The sequence below is a fragment of the Lathyrus oleraceus genome, chromosome 3 (assembly GCF_024323335.1).
Source record: "Lathyrus oleraceus cultivar Zhongwan6 chromosome 3, CAAS_Psat_ZW6_1.0, whole genome shotgun sequence".
Lineage (NCBI taxonomy): Eukaryota > Viridiplantae > Streptophyta > Magnoliopsida > Fabales > Fabaceae > Lathyrus > Lathyrus oleraceus.
The window spans coordinates 511,020,188-511,040,904 of record NC_066581.1 but is presented as its reverse complement, the minus strand read 5'-3'; the positions used below and the strand labels follow the sequence as shown (position 1 = coordinate 511,040,904).

Sequence of the window (20,717 nt, the reverse complement as noted above, 5' to 3'; positions counted from 1 at the left end):
TCAAACTCCAGAAGTCACGTACATTCATCAAAGCAAGTACATTAAAGACGTTCTGAAGAAGTTTGACATGACTGGATGCAACTCTGCAAAAACTCCTATGCACCCAACTTGCATTTTGGAGAAGGAAGAGGTAAGCAACAAGGTTTGTCAGAAGCTCTATCGAGGTATGATAGGCTCTCTTCTCTATCTGACTGCTACTCGTCCTGATATTCTCTTTAGTGTCTGTCTTTGTGCCAGATTCCAATCAGATCCTAGAGAATCTCATTTAACAGCAGTTAAAAGAATTCTTAAGTATCTGAAAGGAACTCCTAACCTGGGCCTGATGTATGAGAAAACATCAGAGTATAGACTTTCTGGTTACTGTGATGCAGACTACGCAGGAGATAGAATAGAACGAAAAAGTACTTCTGGAAATTGCCAGCTTCTGGGAAACAATCTGATCTCCTGGGCTAGCAAAAGACAGTCAACTATTGCTCTATCAACTGCAGAAGCAGAATACATCTCAGCATCACTGTGCACAACTCAGATGCTCTGGATGAAGCATCAGCTAGAAGATCTTCAGATATTTGAGAGTAACATTCCTATCTTTTGTGATAATACTGCTGCTATTTGTTTAAGTAAGAATCCCATTCTACATTCCAGAGCCAAACACATAGAAATAAAACATCATTTTATCAGAGACTATGTTCAGAAAGGGATAGTAACATTGAAGTTCATTGATACAGAACATCAATGGGCAGATATCTTTACTAAGCCTCTAGCTGAAGATAGATTTCTTTTTATATTAGAAAATCTGAACATTAAAAATTGCCCTGAGTAAAATTTGGCTCTGAACATGTAAAATGAGACTCTGATAAAAAACAAATACACTTCTGCCTCTGACTCTGATACTTCTACAAGTTAAGAAGATATCTGAGTTAGAAATCTTCAGAAACCAACCCTTTGGTATTCCTGAAGATCAGATACATCAACACGTGGAACTTCAAACGTCTAACCCTAGAACTTCTAGACAGCTGTCAAAAGAAATCAAAGGTCAGAACGTTTGAAATCTCCTTGAGCAGTGTGCGTACTGTTGGGATTAGACATTCATTTATTAGCTGTAATCATTTTTTCCCCCAAGCGTGCTATTTTGAGTGTTGTGTCTAACGCATTCTGAGGTGTCGTTTTGCATGTGTTTGAACTTAGGTATATAAACACTTTTCTCACACTTCACACACTTATCACTTTCACTCACTCTAAAACCCTAAACCCTTCTCTCAGCATTCTCTGCAAGTTCTTCAATCTTCATCTTCTTCTTTACAATGGATGCTCAACAACAACAACTGTTCAACTACTCACAGCAAATGGAGTCAAGTTCCACCGCTCAAACCTCTAGTATTTCAACTCCAACCGTCACCGGTGTTTCTATAACCCCTGTTTATCAAGAACCCCACATTCTTGACCGAGAACGCCACATAAACCTTTCAACTCCCTTTGAAGGTTTGGATGTTTTGTATGAATCTTTGGTTGATTTTGACAACCTAAAAAGAAATGGCGTTGATCTTACTGGTGAACTGCGTCAACAAGGGTGGGAGAACTATTTCCAACGGTTGTATGGTCCAATTTACCCTCTTCTGGTAAAGGAGTTCTGGAGACATGCAGATGCAGATGACAACTTCATTGTCTCATTTGTTCTGGGAGTGAAGATAGTTATCACTGAAGCGTCTATTGCTTCCTTGTTGAATATGGAGCAAAGTGGAGGAAAAAGGATCTACAACATTCCTCCAAGGTCTAAGCGCATCACTGAAGTCATCAATCCAACTATCTTCAAACCAAATGTTGAAGGAAACCCCTCTAAGAACAAAGAGCTACACCAGAACCTCCGAGTGTGGCTGAAAATCATCCTGGGAACAATCCACCACCGTCCAGCTTCAAATTCTTCAGATTACATAAATGCAGATCAAAAATGCATTTTATACTGCATCCAGAAAGGTGTGAAGATCAACCTTCCTGCTCTTCTCTTCAGATATCTGAGAGATTCAGTCAGAGAAACCAGGAATAACATGAAGCCCAGATCCTACATTCCTCTGGGGAGATTGCTTTCTGACATCTTCATTGAGCATGGACTGGTAGACGATCTGGAAAAGACCAGATGTATGGATGATCTGGCAATTGATGTGGGAAAGCCTCTGAATGCCAAAAACCTCAAAAGCATGGGAATCATCAAAGAGATTAGAGTCAAGCCCACTCTGGATACATCCTGGGAATCTCTAAAAGATCAGAGGAAGATGCCTCATGGCCTGGCCAGATTCTTCAAGAATGAGCCCAGAGACGCTGTTGCCCTCTATCTTCATCGTCTGTTGGAAGAAGGTTTTGATGTCTCTGATTTCAGCATCGATGACTGTCTGGATTCAGAAGAAGATCTAGTCAGATACAAGAGAGGTGTCTCTGAGAAACAGATAGCTGCTGAGGCAAGGAAAGCAAAGAAAGCCAGAATTGAAGGAGCTTCTGGAAGCGGATCTTCAGCTCCTCTGCAAATCTCAACTGGTAAGTCTGTTCCTCCTCTCTCCTCTAATCTTCAGATGGCTTCCTCTAACCCTCTCTCCTCTCAACCCATTTTCACCACCTCTGAAATCCCACCCTCAATCACCAGAACCTCCCAACCTACACCAGTTCTAAACATAGCCAGAACTTTCATTCCTCCCTCTATACCTGCACAAACTCACCAAAGCCCTTCTTCTTCTTCATCATCCTCTATTCCAGAATCACCTCCCTACGTTACTGTTTCCTCTGACCCTGAACCTTCTGATCCTGACTCCCCAACAATAGCCACTCTATATGCTCATAGACTTGCCTCTCAACAACAAACTCTAACACAATCTGAAGTAACCTCACCACTCCAAACTTCACTTCCACCACAACAAACAACTACTCTACCCTCTGAAATTCAACCATCTGATCCCCACACCTCTGATATCACCCCACCAAAAATTCCCGCTGTACCTGAAGTAGACTCTAACCCTTTAGACCTAAATCCTCTTTATGCTTCATCTCCTAGTCTTCAACCAGAAGCAGAATCTGAACCCCAACCTGAGTCAGAATCTGAACCTCAAACCTTGAATCTCAGCCCTCCACCTCATACCTCTGAACCAGAACCTGAACCTGAGCTTTCTAAACCTACCCTTAAGGAAGCCATCTTTATGATTGCAGAGGCTTCAGCTCAAAAGGTTGATTCTCTGGTCGTTAATTCTGAAATCAATGATGATCCTGAATCTGTAAGGACACACTGGAACAGAGTCATTGGCTGGATGGCATCAGAATCCTTTAGGCTGAAGAGCATATCTGAACAAGTCAGAAATGACTACATCAGAAATGCTGAGGTAAGACTCCAGGAGAGACTTGCCAGAGAGGCTGAAGCCAGAAGGCTTGAGGAAGAAAGGTTGGCTAAGGAAGCTGAAGAAGAAGCAAAAAGACTAGAGGAAGAAAGACTGGCAAAAGAAGCAGAAATCCTAAAGCAACAAGAAGCTGAAGCTAAGGCTCTGGCAGATGCAGAAGCTCAAGCTGCTGCAGAAGCTGAAGCTCAGCAGGCTCTGACTCAGGGGGGGTCTTCAACTGCTGTTCCCATGATTCTTCAGACTTTGAAGGACCTTAAGGAAGATCAGAATATCCTCCGAGACAGAATGGACAAGCAAGATACGGTCAATGAGAACATCCAGAAGATGCTTGCCATGATCTTGCAGAAGTTGCCTCAGAACCCTTAGGCACTTAGGATTTTATGTCTTTGCTTGCTATTTTTTGTTGTTTTTGCTTCTGTCTTCTTTTTGGATCTGATGTTTTGTTCTTGATCTTTTTGAATCTGATGTTTTGTGTTTCTATTTTTAATGAAATGTTTTTCTCTTTACTTCAATTTTTATTACTATGTCTTTTTGATTCTGACAAAAAGGGGGAGAAATCATTAAATAGCTCTGATGAAAATTGTCTAAAAACCTTAAGCACTCTGCAACAATTGTAGAAATAGCTCTGATAAAAATAGCTCTCATTAAATAGCTCTAACATTAAATTTAAGAAATTGCAGAAAGTTTTCAGAAATCTCATTACTTGGAAAGCTCTGGTAAGAACTTCTGAACTCCCTAGCACTAACTCAGGGGGAGCTTTTGTCTATCTGATCTTATTTATTTCATGTTTCATCTGCTATTTTAAGTTGTTTTGTCATCATCAAAAAGGGGGAGATTGTAAGAACAAAAATTGTTCTACAACAGATTCCTTGATTTTGATGATAACAAAGGATGAAACCAAAAATGGCACCCTAACGAAAAGTTTCTAAGTGTGCAGGGTTCTAAAGAAAGAAGTAATAAATCTGATGATGTCATCAGATGCACAACAAGATCAGATACAAATTCTCAAGTATCAGAAGCATCTGAAGTGGAATCTCGTTCAAGAAAGTCTGACTCTGGACAAAACTGCAAAGTATCAGAAGCATCTGAACATGAAGTAAAGTCTAGAAGCTCTGATTCTGGAGAAACGTTATCAGCGCCATCTGAACTCTCAAGAGATCAACATCAGAAGCAAGATTCCAAGATTCTCCAGAAACACAAATACTCTGATTATGGATTTGCTAATCATGAAGAAGTAACGTTCAAGTCAAGTAAAGATTTTCAAATAGATTTCCTAAACAGAGAAAGAGACGTTAATCTCCACTTCCAAGAGAGAAGATACTACTTGTAGTAAGTAGTCACTTCAAAGATGAAAAGTTAAACTGCAGAAGCTATTTAAGTGATGGAGTAAACTCAGTTTAATATCCACCAGATTCAACTCTACTCCAACTCATATATAAATAGAGATGCAATCAACATTCAGTAACAAGAAATCAACTAGCCAAAACTATACTGAATTATTTCACGCTCAAGAAAATCATCTTTGCTCTCAAAGAATTTCACTAAGCTTTTGCTTATTAAGTGAAAAATCTGTTCTTAAGTTTGTAATACTTGCTTTCTTAGAAGCACTCTAGATTACATATCTTGTATCTTTTATTTGTTTGATTTCCTCAAGTGACTCTGTGTAGTCTGTAGACTTGAGAAGACTAAGAGATTTTCTTCTCTCTTAGGTGTTGTTTGTAATCTTTCAAGATTAGTGGATTAAGTCCTTGTTGAAGGCGAAATCACCTTGGCCGGGTGGACTGGAGTAGCTTTGTGTTATAAGCGAACCAGTATAAAATCATTGTGTGATTTTCTTTTTGGAAAAGCGCTTATTTTTCAAACAATTCAAACCCCCCCCTTTCTTGTTTTTCTCACCTTCAATGGTCACATCGGAGACCAGACCCAAACTTTCGAAATCCAGACCGGGCGCCTTCTGACCCTCCATAGCTAGCATACGTTCTTCCAGCAACTTGTACTTATCATCTCTTGGAGAGTACTGTTCATTTTCATAATCTTCATCGTCATCCTCAGGGTTGGAGAAAACAGCATTCTCTTCCTCTGAATCATTCTCCGCCCCCTCTTCTGGACCATTCGGGATTCCAAACTTGACTCCTGCGGCCTGTCCTTTACGCCTTCTTCCCGGGTTAATGAAACTCACAGCTTTCTTGTCTTTCTTCTTTTCGAGCAAAAGAGCCTTCAGTTCCTCCTGCCCCTTGGATAAGCTTAGCATCATCTCCTTGAATTGAGCATTCTGAGTCTGGAGATCTTTGACAGTTTGTTCGAGATCCATTTTTCTGTTTGTAATGAAGACCGTGAGAACATTGAACTTGTAGAATACCTGTTATGCAGCGTTATGTTATGTTATGCAATGCATGAAATGTTTTCAAGGACTTTTGGAATTTAACTTTGCGTAAATCACCAACAAGAGAGAAATGTTTATTGCTAATTTCTTTGATCAATGTTCATTACAAAAGGAATAATAATAAAAATACAATGAAAGCTCAAGTCTCCCAGGGGCGACTTCTTTTTGGGCGAAGATACGCATTGAGTCTTCGTTCCTCATTAAGCTGACTGGTAAGTTCTAACACTTTCTTCCTTTCTGCGACGAACTGAGTCTCGAAAGTATCCCTTTCTTCTCTCAACTGGATCCAGGATCTCTTTAGTTCCTCAACGTTGGTAGGCATATCTGGATAAGGAATGATCTGAGGAGCACCTCCTTCAGCTTCGGGTTCGACAATCTGAGGTCCGATTGCAAGATATGGCATGACAAGTTCACGAGCTCTGGCGCGTACCCATCTGAGATAAGGTTCCATAGGAATAGAATTTTTCTGTCCTAACGTACCTCTCTTCACCATGCCCCAAGCTCGTACAAATCTTTGACGGAGGCCTTGGGAATCGTTGTCATAGTCGAACATGATGCCTTCGATGATCATTTCATGTGGACCATCTCTTCGAGCACAACCAAGCTGTCGCAGAGCTAAAGCAGGATTATAAGTAATACCTCCTCTTATTCCTAGGAGTGGTACATTAGGGAACTCGCCACAACGGTCAATGATGGTAACATTTTCCTTGAACTGAGGACACCAACAGATGTCTGGGTGGGAGAGCGACATTATCCTTTGAGACCATTTCAAATTCTGCTCGTTCTTCAAGACTGATTGAGGAAGGTGCGAAATAAACCACCTAGATAACAAAGGTATGCAGCACATGAGAGTCCCTTGCTTCTTCATGGTACGAGTGTGGAGGGAATGCAAAATGTCTCCCAGCAAGGTAGGTACAGGGTTATGAGTGAGAAATATCTTAATAGCATTCATGTCTATGAATTGGTCTGGATTAGGGAATAACACCGAGCCATAGATTAGCAATGCCAGGATGTCTTCGAAAGCACGGACATTCATAACTTTTAAGAATTCTCGGGCCTTATTTGTCAGGAATTTGGCAAGTAAACCCTTAACTCCACTCCTTGTTACCCAATTAGCTTCAATGTCGGACTTCGTCATGTGTAAAGCTGCGGCAACTTCTTCAGACTTCGGAACCTTTTCTAAACCACCGAACGGTAGTTGATCAAGGATAGGTATCCCAAGCAGTCTGGAGAATTCTTCCAATGTGGGTACCAACTGATAATCTGGGAATGTGAAGCAATGATGTTTAGGGTCGAAGAACTGGAATAAAACTCTTATCATATCTTCTTTGAACCCAGTGGTAACTAAATTGAGAAGAGAACCATGTCTCTTGATGAACTGCGCATGATCGGAAAGTTCTGACACTAAGTTCTTGAGTTGAGGAGAGATTGCTACAAGATTAATCCGGATGGTCTTCCTGGGAGCCATAGCTTTACAAAACAGAGCAAAGTTAAATCCCTAAGTCCTTGAAATGGTTATAATGTCATGATATTATGATGTTATGATGTTAAGATGTTATGATGTTATGAGGTTAAATAAATAACAAGCACAAGCAAGTCACACAACCATCATTCCTAGGTTTTAAGGCTTGCATGAGTTCCATAGGTAAGTACCCTCCCCACTGAAGTTTAGTTGGTTCAACCTGTCCTAGAATAGTAACCGGGTTCTAGAAGGATCTCAAATCACCGACCTTCCTTTAAGTCCACTTCAGTGCAACACCAAGTGGTTGACCGAAGCTTCCCTAAAGTCCAATCTCAAAGAGTGTAGTATCGAGTCTCAACCAACCCCAGTCGGAACCGAAGTCAGTTATCTCACTACTTTCTAATGGCCAGGATGAGTCAATTAGGGTTCTAAAGGTCTAGTTAATGCTTTAATGACACCACGCGGAAGCCAAATTTTTCCTCAAGTGAACATGAGGAACATCAGGACATCCAAAGTGTCACATTAACCGTAGCCATCATTTTAACCATTCCAGTATATGCCGGATAGTCGCGATGATCTATTGCTACTTACCTAAGGTACACTAGATCCGGGTGTAGGATTTTTGGTGATTTGTGATTTTGATCTGAGATTGTGATTGTGGATTCGATTTTCTGTTATGATTAGGAATATATACTCCTTGTTAATCACCTTTGCTAATCATGCTTAGGCCAAACCAAATGTGTCATACGGTGAACTGACTTGGGGTATTTTGCTTTTCATCGCAATGTCGCGGATAGCAAGAGTCGCCACCGACTTTTCTTTTATCCAATAAGGAAAGGTGGAAAAGAACAGGAAAGACCTCAATAGATTTTGGGTTCGGGAGGTACATTATACAAAGGGAAGGTATTAGCACCCTTTGTATCCATGGTTATCCATGGGCTCTTAATTGCTGGATCACTTATATTTTTGTCTGAAAAGTGTTCGTGAATTGTTAAAAAAATGTTTCGAAAAAAAAGAGTTTAACTTTGTAATGATTCTCGTATGAATGTATACAAAGTATTTATCTCGTTTGATTTTGAAAACGGCTTAGGAAAATGTAACTTGGTAATGATTCTAGTATGAATGTATACCAAGTGGTGATTTTCTAGGATTTGCAAAGTGTGAGGGGTGGGAAATGTTTTAGGTTATGATCCAGCAATTGAGAGTTATACCTTCCTAAAGTCGTTATGAACGTTTCCTATCCTTATGAGGGTAAAACTGTCCTTACTATTGAGAAGTAAGTAATTTTACCCTTTGGATGTTTAAGGGTCATCGTAGGGTCATCGATAGGTCATTGAAGGCAACAGTTGTAAGGATACCTTAGCATTCGAAGGGACGATCATCATTTAACCGTAGGCTATGTAACACCCCGATAAAATAAGATAATTATTTAAATTGAGTTAATAATATATTTATCAATTTAATTAAATAATTGGAATTATTATTATTATTGGAATAATAATTATTGGAATATTATTGGGATTATTATTATTGGATTATTTTTATTGTTATTATTGGAATAAAAGTAGAAATCAGTAAAAAGGTTCCATTTGGTAAAAAGAGTTATTTTCACGTGAAAAGGGAAAAGAGGCAGAAAAGGGAAAAAGGGCAAAGAGCCAGAGGACGAAGGTTGAAGGAAGGAAAAGCTTGGAGCTCAGAGATTGCCGGATTTACTCAGGTAAGGGGGGTTTATCATCGATTAATGGGTATTATGGGATAATATGTGATGGGTAGTGAGAAACCATTGATTTGCCTCTGATTGAATGATGTATGATGAATTTGTGAACTTTTGGGATGAACGAAATTGGGATTAAAATTGAAGAAATTCGTAGGAATTAGAAGTAGAAAGGTTAGAAATTTGTGAAATCGAAAGTGTATGATTCGTGTTAGACGAGATGAATGAATTGTGTGTAAAAATTGGACTGTGGAAGGTGAATTGGATAGATCTCGTAGCAGGAGAAGCCATTGCAGATCTGGAAATTCTGGTTTCTGGTCATACGCGTATGGCACTAGGCAATACGCGTATGATATGGCTGGTACGCGTATGGATGAGGCCTTACGCGTATGAGTGAAAAAGATGATGTTTTGAACGTGAAATTGTCTCTGTTAGTACGCGTATGAGAATGTGGTACGCGTAGCATACGCGTATGGGCGTGGGCAATACGCGTATGGACTTGGTCAGGAATGGGCAATACGCGTATGGGCATAGGCAATACGCGTATGGGCAGACTTGTGGTTTTTCTGAACTATGGTTGTGCAGTTTTTGGTTGTTTAGGCTGAGTGATGTAACTTAGCTGATGTATGACGTAGTAGGGATCATTTTCCCGTTGTTTTGAGTAGTATAGGTATTAGTAGAGTGTGCTAATACTGGGTTTGATTATGCGGCATGATATGATATGCTTTTGTGATAAAATGTGTTGATGATGTGTGATGGTATGCATGATGCTGTGAATGTATCAGTTATGTATGCATTTGTGAATAGACTGTTTTATGGCTTAGAGTGTGAGCATATGTCTATTCTTGAGTTGTTGTTGTTGTTGCATTGCTAGGTGATTAGCATGCATATTGTGGCCTTTATGGTGGTAGCTAATTCCCATGGTGAGGAATTAGTGAGTAAATCATTTTGATTGTTGTTGATGTTTGCATGCTAGGTGATTAGCGTGCATAGCATGTCCCATTTGGGGTGGTAGCTAATTCCCATGGTGAGGAATTAGTGAGTGAGTCACTATGTCTCAAATGAGTGGGACTAGTGAGCTTGGTAGCCGTGCCTGGATTTGGACGGTGAGGTTGAACTATATGTTCACAAATAGTCGGTACCGCATGCATGGAGTCTCATTGCATAATATATGTATGGCGTATAATATGAATGGATGTATTCCAATATTATACGTGTTGTTTGTGTTGGTGTCGAGTATTATGTTGAGTTGATGTGCTGTTACTGAATACATGTTTGGATTAGGGTGATGAAGTGTGTTAAATTACTTAACATGACATGATATTTTATAATACTTATTATATTGATTGAGGAACTCACCCTTACAACTGTTTTTCAGGTAACGAGCAGTGATTGAGTAGGAGCTAGTACTTGGAGTCTAGAGTAGTTCATTAGGGGGTCATGCTCTGATAGGTGTAACATCGGGAAGGGATGTTTTGAATGTTTTACTGTTGGTTATGAACCATTTTACATGTAATGTGTTACATGTTTTGATTGATTTGATTTATATCCGCTGCGATTTATGCGAATGTTTATTTGATTAAATAAAGAGCATGACTGTTATTTTGGAACATGGTGTGAAGTGTTTATGTGACACCCATAACTGCATAATTACTCTGATGTTGTATTTTGATATTTTAATTTAAATTATTGGGGTATTTTAGAAGGGTGTTACATTAGTGGTATCAGAGCATAGTCGGTCGAGTCGAGTCGTAATTATTCTGTTTCCCCTGTACGGGATAGGTGTTGTGTAACCCTATCAGTACTTATTGTTTTAGTTTGTTGGGTTTTCAGAATAGAGATGGCTGGAAGAGGTAGAGATGATGCTGCAATTGCTGAGGCTCTGGGTATGCTAGCTGGAGTACTTGGAGGAAATCCGAATGTTGTGGGAATGGGAGCTGCTCGTCAACTGAGTGAGTTCCAAAAGAACAATCCTCCAATGTTCAAGGGAGCATACGATCCAGATGGCGCTCAGAAGTGGTTGAAGGAAATCGAGAGGATCTTCCGAGTGACTGAGTGTGCCGACAACCAGAAGGTCAGGTTCGGTACGCATATGCTGTCAGAGGAAGCAGATGATTGGTGGGTTGCTACCCGCACTGAGTTGGAAACTGCTGGGAATGCTGAGATCACTTGGGCTGTGTTCAGAGAGAGATTCCTGAGGAAGTACTTTCCAGAGGATGTCAGAGGAAAGAAAGAGATAGAGTTCTTGGAATTGAAGCAGGGCAACCGGTCGGTTACTGAATATGCTGCTAAGTTCACAGAGCTGTCGAAGTATTACACTCCCTATAACGAGGCTACTGGGGAATTTTCGAAATGTGTGAAGTTTGAGAACGGGTTGCGTCCCGAGATCAAGCAGGCTATTGGATATCAGCGGATCAGAGTGTTTTCTGACTTGGTTGACTGTTGCAAGATTTTTGAACAGGATTCCAAAGCCAGAGCAGAGAGCTATCAGCAAAGGGTTGATAGGAAAGGCAAGAATCAGAATGATCGTGGAAAACCGTATGCAGCTGGCAAAGGTTTTCAGAGACAGAGTGGGATGAAGAGGCCTAGTGGGGGAGACTCCAGTGCCCCTGCTAAGTGTTACAGATGTGGTCAGGCTGGGCATCGTATCCATGAATGTACCAGTAATGAGAAGAAGTGTTTCAAGTGTGGAAAAGGTGGTCATTTGGCTGCAGACTGCCGGTTGAAGACTGTGACTTGTTTCAACTGTGGAGAGTTGGGTCATATTAGTCCACAGTGTCCTAAGCCGAAGAAGGAGAACCAGTCGGGAGGCAAGGTCTTTGCTTTATCGGGTTCTGAGACTTCTGCAGATGATCGTTTGATCCGAGGTACGTGTTATATTAATGGCTTTCCTCTTGTAGCTATTATTGACACCGGTGCTACTCATTCCTTTATATCCTTGGATTGTGCTGTGAAACTTAAGTTAGAGATATCTGAGATGCGTGGAAGTATGGTGATTGATACTCCTGCGAAGGGTTCAGTGACTACTACTTCAGTTTGTTTAAATTGTCCTTTGAGTATTTTTGGTAGAGACTTTGGGATGGACCTTGTGTGTCTTCCACTAGTACAGGTTGATGTTATCCTGGGTATGAACTGGTTGGTGTTTAACCGAGTCTATATCAACTGTTTTGATAAGACTGTGATTTTTCCTAAGATTGAGGAAGGAAAAAGTTTGTTTCTATCTGCAAGGCAGGTGAATGAGGAAGTAGCCGATGGGGCAGAGTTGTTTATGCTGTTAGCGACTTTGGAAGCTAAAGATAAACTGGTGATTGGTAATCTAGCCGTGGTATGTGATTTTCTTGATGTGTTTCCTGAAGAAGTGAATGAATTACCGCCAGAGCGTGAAGTTGAGTTCTCGATCGATTTGGTACCTGGTACTAGGCCGATATCGATGGCTCCGTACCGTATGTCTGCTGTTGAGTTAACTGAATTGAAGAGTCAGTTGGAAGATCTGTTGGATAAGAAATTTATTCGTCCGAGTGTGTCACCGTGGGGTGCACCAGTGTTATTGGTTAAGAAGAAAGAAGGTACTATGAGGTTGTGTGTGGACTACAGGCAATTGAATAAAGTGACTATCAAGAATCGGTATCCTTTGCCGAGGATTGATGATTTGATGGATCAATTGGTTGGTGCGAGTGTGTTCAGCAAGATAGATTTGAGATCTGGGTATCATCAGATACGTGTGAAAACTGAGGATATTCAGAAGACTGCTTTCAGAACAAGGTATGGACATTATGAGTATTCTGTAATGCCTTTTGGCGTGACTAATGCGCCTGGAGTATTTATGGAATACATGAATAGGATTTTCCATCCGTATCTAGACCAGTTTGTTGTGGTGTTTATTGACGATATTTTAGTATATTCGAAATCTGAAGAAGAGCATGCTGAGCATTTGAGAATGGTTTTAAGAGTTCTACGAGAAAAGAAGTTATTTGCTAAACTGCCTAAGTATGAATTTTGGTTAGAGGAGGTTAGTTTTCTTGGTCATGTGATTTCAAGAGGTGGTGTTGCTGTTGATCCTTCTAAGATAGAAGCGGTATCTAAGTGGGAAGCTCCGAAGTCAGTTTCTGAGATAAGGAGTTTTCTTGGACTTGCAGGTTATTATAGGAAGTTCATTGAGGGATTTTCTAAGTTGGCGTTACCGTTGACGATGTTGACTAGAAAGGGGCAAGCGTTTGTTTGGGACTCAAAATGTGAAGAAGGTTTCCAAGAGTTAAAGAGAATGTTGACTACTGCTCCTATTCTGATATTACCGAGTTCATCGGAATCATTTGAGGTTTACTGTGATGCCTCATTGTTGGGCTTGGGTGGTGTGTTGATGCAGAATAAGCAGGTTATAGCTTATGCTTCGAGACAACTGAGGGTTCATGAGAGGAACTATCCGACACACGATTTAGAGTTGGCAGCTGTGGTTTTTGTTCTGAAGTTATGGAGGCATTATCTATACGGGTCAAGATTTGAGGTTTTCAGTGACCATAAAAGTTTAAAGTATTTGTTTGATCAGAAAGAGCTGAATATGAGACAGAGGAGATGGTTAGAGTTTCTGAAGGATTATGATTTTAGTTTGAATTACCATCCGGGTAAAGCAAACGTAGTGGCGGATGCATTGAGTCGGAAATCATTGCATATGTCTATGTTAATGGTTAAGGAATTAGATTTGATTGAGCAGTTTAGAGACTTGAGTTTGGTGTGTGAGAGTACTCACAATAGTGTTAAATTGGGAATGTTGAAGTTAACGAGTAATATTTTGGATGAGATTAGAGAGGGTCAGAAATCCGATATGCTTTTGGTTGATAAGTTGACTTTAGTGAATCAAGGTCAAGGTGGTAAATTCAGAGTTGATGAGAGTGGTGTTTTGAAATTTGGTAATCGGGTATGTATTCCGGATGTTACCGAACTTAAGAAGAGTATCCTGGAGGAAGGACATCGTAGTGGCCTGAGTATTCATCCTGGAGCTACGAAGATGTATCATGACTTGAAAAAGTTATTTTGGTGGCCGGGAATGAAAAGAGAAATTGCGAGTTTTGTTTATTCTTGTTTGACTTGTCAGAAGTCAAAGATTGAGCATCAGAAGCCGTCTGGGCTAATGCAACCGTTGGCTATTCCAGAGTGGAAGTGGGATAGTATCAGTATGGATTTTGTGTCTGGTTTGCCGAGGACAAATAAGAATTTTGAAGCTATTTGGGTGATTGTTGACAGATTGACGAAATCGGCTCATTTTATTCCGATCAGAATGGATTATCCATTGGAGAGATTAGCCGAGTTGTATATTGAGAAGATTGTAAGTTTGCATGGTATTCCGTCGAGTATTGTTTCGGACAGAGATCCTAGATTTACATCGAAGTTCTGGGAAGGTTTGCAGAGGGCTTTGGGAACTAAGCTGAGATTGAGTTCTGCATATCATCCGCAGACTGATGGTCAGACTGAGAGGACGATTCAGTCACTAGAGGATCTTTTGAGGGCTTGTGTTTTGGAAAAAGGAGGTGCTTGGGATTGTTATTTACCTTTGATTGAGTTTACCTACAATAATAGTTTTCATTCGAGCATTGGTATGGCACCGTTTGAAGCTTTGTATGGTAGGAGATGTCGGACACCTTTATGTTGGTATGAGTCCGGTGAGAGTGCTGTGATTGGACCGGAGATTGTTCAACAAACTACGGAAAAGATTAAAATGATTCAGGAGAAGATGAGGATTGCTCAGAGTCGTCAGAAGAGTTATCACGACAAGAGAAGGAAGTCACTTGAGTTTCAAGAGGGAGATCATGTGTTTCTCCGTGTTACTCTGATAACTGGTGTTGGTCGAGCTTTGAAGTCGAAGAAGTTGACACCTCGATTTATTGGTCCTTATCAGATTTTGGAGAGGATAGGAGAGGTAGCCTATCATATCGCTTTACCGCCGTCACTTGCGAATTTGCATGAGGTTTTTCATGTGTCTCAATTGAGGAGGTACATTCATGATCCGTCGCATGTGGTCCAAGTAGATGATGTCCAGGTGAGAGATAACCTGACTATTGAAACATCACCTATGAGGATTGAGGATCGAGAGTTGAAGCAGTTGCGGGGTAAAGAGATTGCTTTGGTAAAGGTAGCTTGGGGCGGACCAGCAGGTGGCAATGTGACTTGGGAACTTGAGAGTCAGATGAAAGAGTCCTATCCAGAGTTATTCGCTTGAGGTATGTTTTCGAGGACGAAAACTCTTTTAGTGGGGGAGAGTTGTAACACCCCGATAAAATAAGATAATTATTTAAATTGAGTTAATAATATATTTATTAATTTAATTAAATAATTGGAATTATTATTATTATTGGAATAATAATTATTGGAATATTATTGGGATTATTATTATTGGATTATTTTTATTGTTATTATTGGAATAAAAGTAGAAATCAGTAAAAAGGTTCCATTTGGTAAAAAGAGTTATTTTCACGTGAAAAGGGAAAAGAGGCAGAAAAGGGAAAAAGGGCAAAGAGCCAGAGGACGAAGGTTGAAGGAAGGAAAAGCTTGGAGCTCAGAGATTGCCGGATTTACTCAGGTAAGGAGGGTTTATCATCGATTAATGGGTATTATGGGATAATATGTGATGGGTAGTGAGAAACCATTGATTTGCCTCTGATTGAATGATGTATGATGAATTTGTGAACTTTTGGGATGAACGAAATTGGGATTAAAATTGAAGAAATTCGTAGGAATTAGAAGTAGAAAGGTTAGAAATTTGTGAAATCGAAAGTGTATGATTCGTGTTAGACGAGATGAATGAATTGTGTGTAAAAATTGGACTGTGGAAGGTGAATTGGATAGATCTCGTAGCAGGAGAAGCCATTGCAGATCTGGAAATTCTGGTTTCTGGTCATACGCGTATGGCACTAGGCAATACGCGTATGATATGGCTGGTACGCGTATGGATGAGGCCTTACGCGTATGAGTGAAAAAGATGATGTTTTGAACGTGAAATTGTCTCTGTTAGTACGCGTATGAGAATGTGGTACGCGTAGCATACGCGTATGGGCGTGGGCAATACGCGTATGGACTTGGTCAGGAATGGGCAATACGCGTATGGGCATAGGCAATACGCGTATGGGCAGACTTGTGGTTTTTCTGAACTATGGTTGTGCAGTTTTTGGTTGTTTAGGCTGAGTGATGTAACTTAGCTGATGTATGACGTAGTAGGGATCATTTTCCCGTTGTTTTGAGTAGTATAGGTATTAGTAGAGTGTGCTAATACTGGGTTTGATTATGCGGCATGATATGATATGCTTTTGTGATAAAATGTGTTGATGATGTGTGATGGTATGCATGATGCTGTGAATGTATCAGTTATGTATGCATTTGTGAATAGACTGTTTTATGGCTTAGAGTGTGAGCATATGTCTATTCTTGAGTTGTTGTTGTTGTTGCATTGCTAGGTGATTAGCATGCATATTGTGGCCTTTATGGTGGTAGCTAATTCCCATGGTGAGGAATTAGTGAGTAAATCATTTTGATTGTTGTTGATGTTTGCATGCTAGGTGATTAGCGTGCATAGCATGGCCCATTTGGGGTGGTAGCTAATTCCCATGGTGAGGAATTAGTGAGTGAGTCACTATGTCTCAAATGAGTGGGACTAGTGAGCTTGGTAGCCGTGCCTGGATTTGGACGGTGAGGTTGAACTATATGTTCACAAATAGTCGGTACCGCATGCATGGAGTCTCATTGCATAATATATGTATGGCGTATAATATGAATGGATGTATTCCAATATTATACGTGTTGTTTGTGTTGGTGTCGAGTATTATGTTGAGTTGATGTGCTGTTACTGAATACATGTTTGGATTAGGGTGATGAAGTGTGTTAAATTACTTAACATGACATGATATTTTATAATACTTATTATATTGATTGAGGAACTCACCCTTACAACTGTTTTTCAGGTAACGAGCAGTGATTGAGTAGGAGCTAGTACTTGGAGTCTAGAGTAGTTCATTAGGGGGTCATGCTCTGATAGGTGTAACATCGGGAAGGGATGTTTTGAATGTTTTACTGTTGGTTATGAACCATTTTACATGTAATGTGTTACATGTTTTGATTGATTTGATTTATATCCGCTGCGATTTATGCGAATGTTTATTTGATTAAATAAAGAGCATGACTGTTATTTTGGAACATGGTGTGAAGTGTTTATGTGACACCCATAACTGCATAATTACTCTGATGTTGTATTTTGATATTTTAATTTAAATTATTGGGGTATTTTAGAAGGGTGTTACAGGCTACACCGAAGGGTCATCGAGGGACGAAATCATATATTCGAAGGCAACATCCGAGGGACTATGATTTATTTTATGATGATTTAATCGAAGGGCCATTGCTAAGTGTATCCCCACATTCGCGGGACATGACCGTGGTACCGTAATATCGTAAGGCAAAAGAGAGGTCCAAAATCACATGTTTAAAGGTCATATTTTAAAGTCAATTAGGTGATTAGGATGAATCTCCACATTAAAATCAATACATTAAAATTAATACATTAAAATTAATACATTAAAATTAATTAAGCAATTTAGAGTGGATCTTCATAAGGGTATCCCACAAATAAAGTGGAAGGCCTAAACAGCACTCTTTTCCTGGGATATGTGAACCTTTACAAAATTCAGCAAACGGGTTAGAATACCAATCAGGGTGCAATCGAGGATTACACCGCAAAAGAAAACACAGCAGCATGAATGTCAGGCAAAATAGTGCATAATTAACATAGAATAGATCAGGTTACGCATAGGACATAACAAATATCAACGGTTGTCCCGTTCGCCTCTGCCTCGCCTAGCGAGGTCCTAGCGAATGCTCGCTACATGCTCGCTTAGCGATGTGCTAGCGAGCGGCTGCGGGTTTTGAATTTCAGAACAGTATGATCTCAGCATGTTGCATGCCTTATTGCATTCAATTACAGAAATAATATGGTCAAACATTCAGGATATTCAGGCGTACTGGAATTCACATGCAAAGTCTAATTACATATCCAAAAATTCAATCATGATGCATTATGTATTTAGAGATTTACAAATTGGAAGCATAAAACAATAATGATACACAAACCTGTTTGCAATGGAGTGGTAATGCTGAATTGGCAAGTCACTTTTGGTATCGGGTTGAGTTGGGTGGCGGTAACTTCGGTGTGAATGAGCGGCCGTCAGGGTTTCTTCACTCCGACTTCTCTGGGCTACTCTCCGGGGTTGCTATGCCAGGGTTTCCGGTCGTCTCCGTCTCGGTTTTTCGTTCTCCTTTTCATTACTGAAGTGCTGGTATTTATAATGCTCTTTTTTGTGACCTAATGGGCTCAGAATGAAGCCCGAAATTTTCTGTTGTCTGTCAGCTTCGCTAGCCGAGCGTGTAGCGAACGTGTAGCGAACGTTCGCTAGGCGAGCGTGTAGCGAACGTGTAGCGAACAGGCCAGTTTGGGCCATTTTCTGGATTGGGCCATTCGTGGGCTGGACCTTTGTTCCTTTAAGATCAGTGTCATAAAAATGAGTCGGAGTGCCCTGAAAAATGTCTTGAAATATTAATGGGCAAATTTTGGGGTATGACAAAATGGATTAGTGAAAATGAACCTTATGTCAAGTTGGCCAAAATGCCCTTATGCTTGTGCAACCAATGGAACAGTAAGTTTCTACTTGAAGCAAATCCAAATTCCTGTTTAGAAGCTATTGGAAGTGGTTTGGCATGAAAGTCATGACTATTTTTCAAAATCACTATTTTTCCCACCAAAATTTAAATGGTTCACTTGAAAAATGACCTTTTGATGTGAAGATTTTTGATGGAATGTAATGATGGATTATGATAGTACATGTCAAATGGGATTTGCTCAAAAAAGAATCACTCAATTTGGCCAAATGGTTTGAAAGTTATGCCTCCTTGAAGTTCAACTTTTCTTGAAGATGATTTGATCATAACTTGCCAACCACAAATGAGAAATGAGTGTTCTTGGACTTTTTGGAAAGGCAAGAGCAAGATCTTCAACTTTCATGTTGGACAAATTTTGATTTGAAGCTTTATTGAGGATGTAATTTTGAGGAGAAGGACTTTCCATTTTTGGCAGTTGAAAATTACAGGTCCTTGCTATTTTGGGAAACTTTTTGTCTGACCTCCAATTCCTCATTGTTGATGTTTGACATGTTATATGAGGCTTGTATGGACATGAATGAGACCTCTCAAACCATTTCTCATCATCAAATTCCTGTTCAAATGCACAGTTGACCACAGTTGACTTTGCTAGGGTTTTGGTTGACTGAGCCATGCTTTAATGAATTTCAAGCCTCTACCACTTGAGATCTTGATTCCAAATGATGTCACAACTCATGTGAACTCTTGATGAATGATCATGGTGCCCAAATTCTTCAAGAATGGCTACCATCTATTGCTCAATGACTGATTTTGACTGATTTGACCTAATTGCTTCATCTGCAAGCAACAAGGTTAGATGACAATATTTTTGTACTTTTGGTTAGTAAACAAATGAAAAGCAATGATATACAAATGCTAAACATGCTTGGTGATCAAGAACCACACTCACAATGATAACCCACCCACTAGGAGGGAAGCAAGATGTACAATGATCCTTGAGGCAAAATTGGGGTCTTACAGATGCCCCTATTTAAGGTCATTCTAGCCGGAGAAGTGAAGTTTCGAAATCTTCATATCGACGCAGTAGAATGGGCTTAAATAACAGTAATGAGACAAATTTTGGTCCCTAAGAGACCTCATGATGCAGATGTATGCATGTAAAAGACACAAACTCTGTGGGGATATGGTTCACACAGAAGAAAAGACGATCCATCGGAGTAGTACACTCACCAGGAACAGATACTCTAACAAGACTCTTGCGGACTCTTATTGGGGATAATAACGAAAAAGAATGCGTGAGCAGGACACGATTCCGATTTAGGGAAACAAAACTGACACAACGTGTGCAATACACGACTCTGATTAGGGGATAACAGAAATCGGACTGGAGACCTCACTGGGGAAGTGAAAGGACTCACACTGGGGAACAAAAGATTCCCAAGGACAAACTCCATTGGAAAGACAGCAAGCTGACTCAAACTATCCACAAAGGATACTTCGGATAAAAATCCGGACTCGGACCAGGGAAAGATCCACAAAGAATCTCCCTGCCGGTGAAAATGCATATATTGGGGAAACCACCAATATAGCAAAAGGGTAAAATCACAACCGGATACTCCACTGGAGAAGGTCTAACAAAGAGACTCTCACGGGAAAAGCAACAAGATGAGGTGTTACCGGTATAAAGGCAACAAACTCAGGAAGAATGAATATCTAAGACCGGTATAAGGGTGAGAGATATCAATCAACCAACATCTGAGAAAGACCTGAAAAAGGTACATAAACTCAGGGAAATCTGACTCCGCAAGGGACCAAGGTCATAATAGGGAGCAGAAAGGAAGGAACACCAGGGATACCGAAGTATATAATAGGTGACCGACCGAAGCGTGAATTGGTATATATGCCAAAACACTCATCATCCGAAAGGAGGGCTTGAAAAAGCAAATCGACTTACAGGATGGACATTCGAATCCATAACAAGAAAACGAATCTTACTCAACTGGGGACACAAACCCAAAGAGTGCATGAGATACAATATCCATTACCGTCAGAACGTGGATAGAATACTCGCATGAGATATATCATCTATTACCGGCGGATCGTAGATAATACACTCGCATGGTAAGAAACTCCAAGGATACCGGTTACTGG

The 20,717-nt window shown here is 40.2% G+C and overlaps 1 protein-coding gene across 1 annotated transcript; it reads left to right on the top strand.

Moving 5' to 3' along the window:
- The first annotated feature begins 1,301 nt into the window (after window positions 1-1,301).
- On the top strand, window positions 1,302-16,937 carry LOC127131888 (uncharacterized). Its single transcript, XM_051060777.1, has 3 exons — window positions 1,302-1,415; window positions 11,194-11,800; window positions 16,880-16,937. Exons 1-3 carry the CDS (start codon window positions 1,302-1,304, stop codon window positions 16,891-16,893), a joined length of 735 nt encoding a protein of 244 aa, XP_050916734.1. The 3' UTR covers window positions 16,894-16,937.
- The last annotated feature ends 3,780 nt before the right edge of the window (window positions 16,938-20,717 follow it).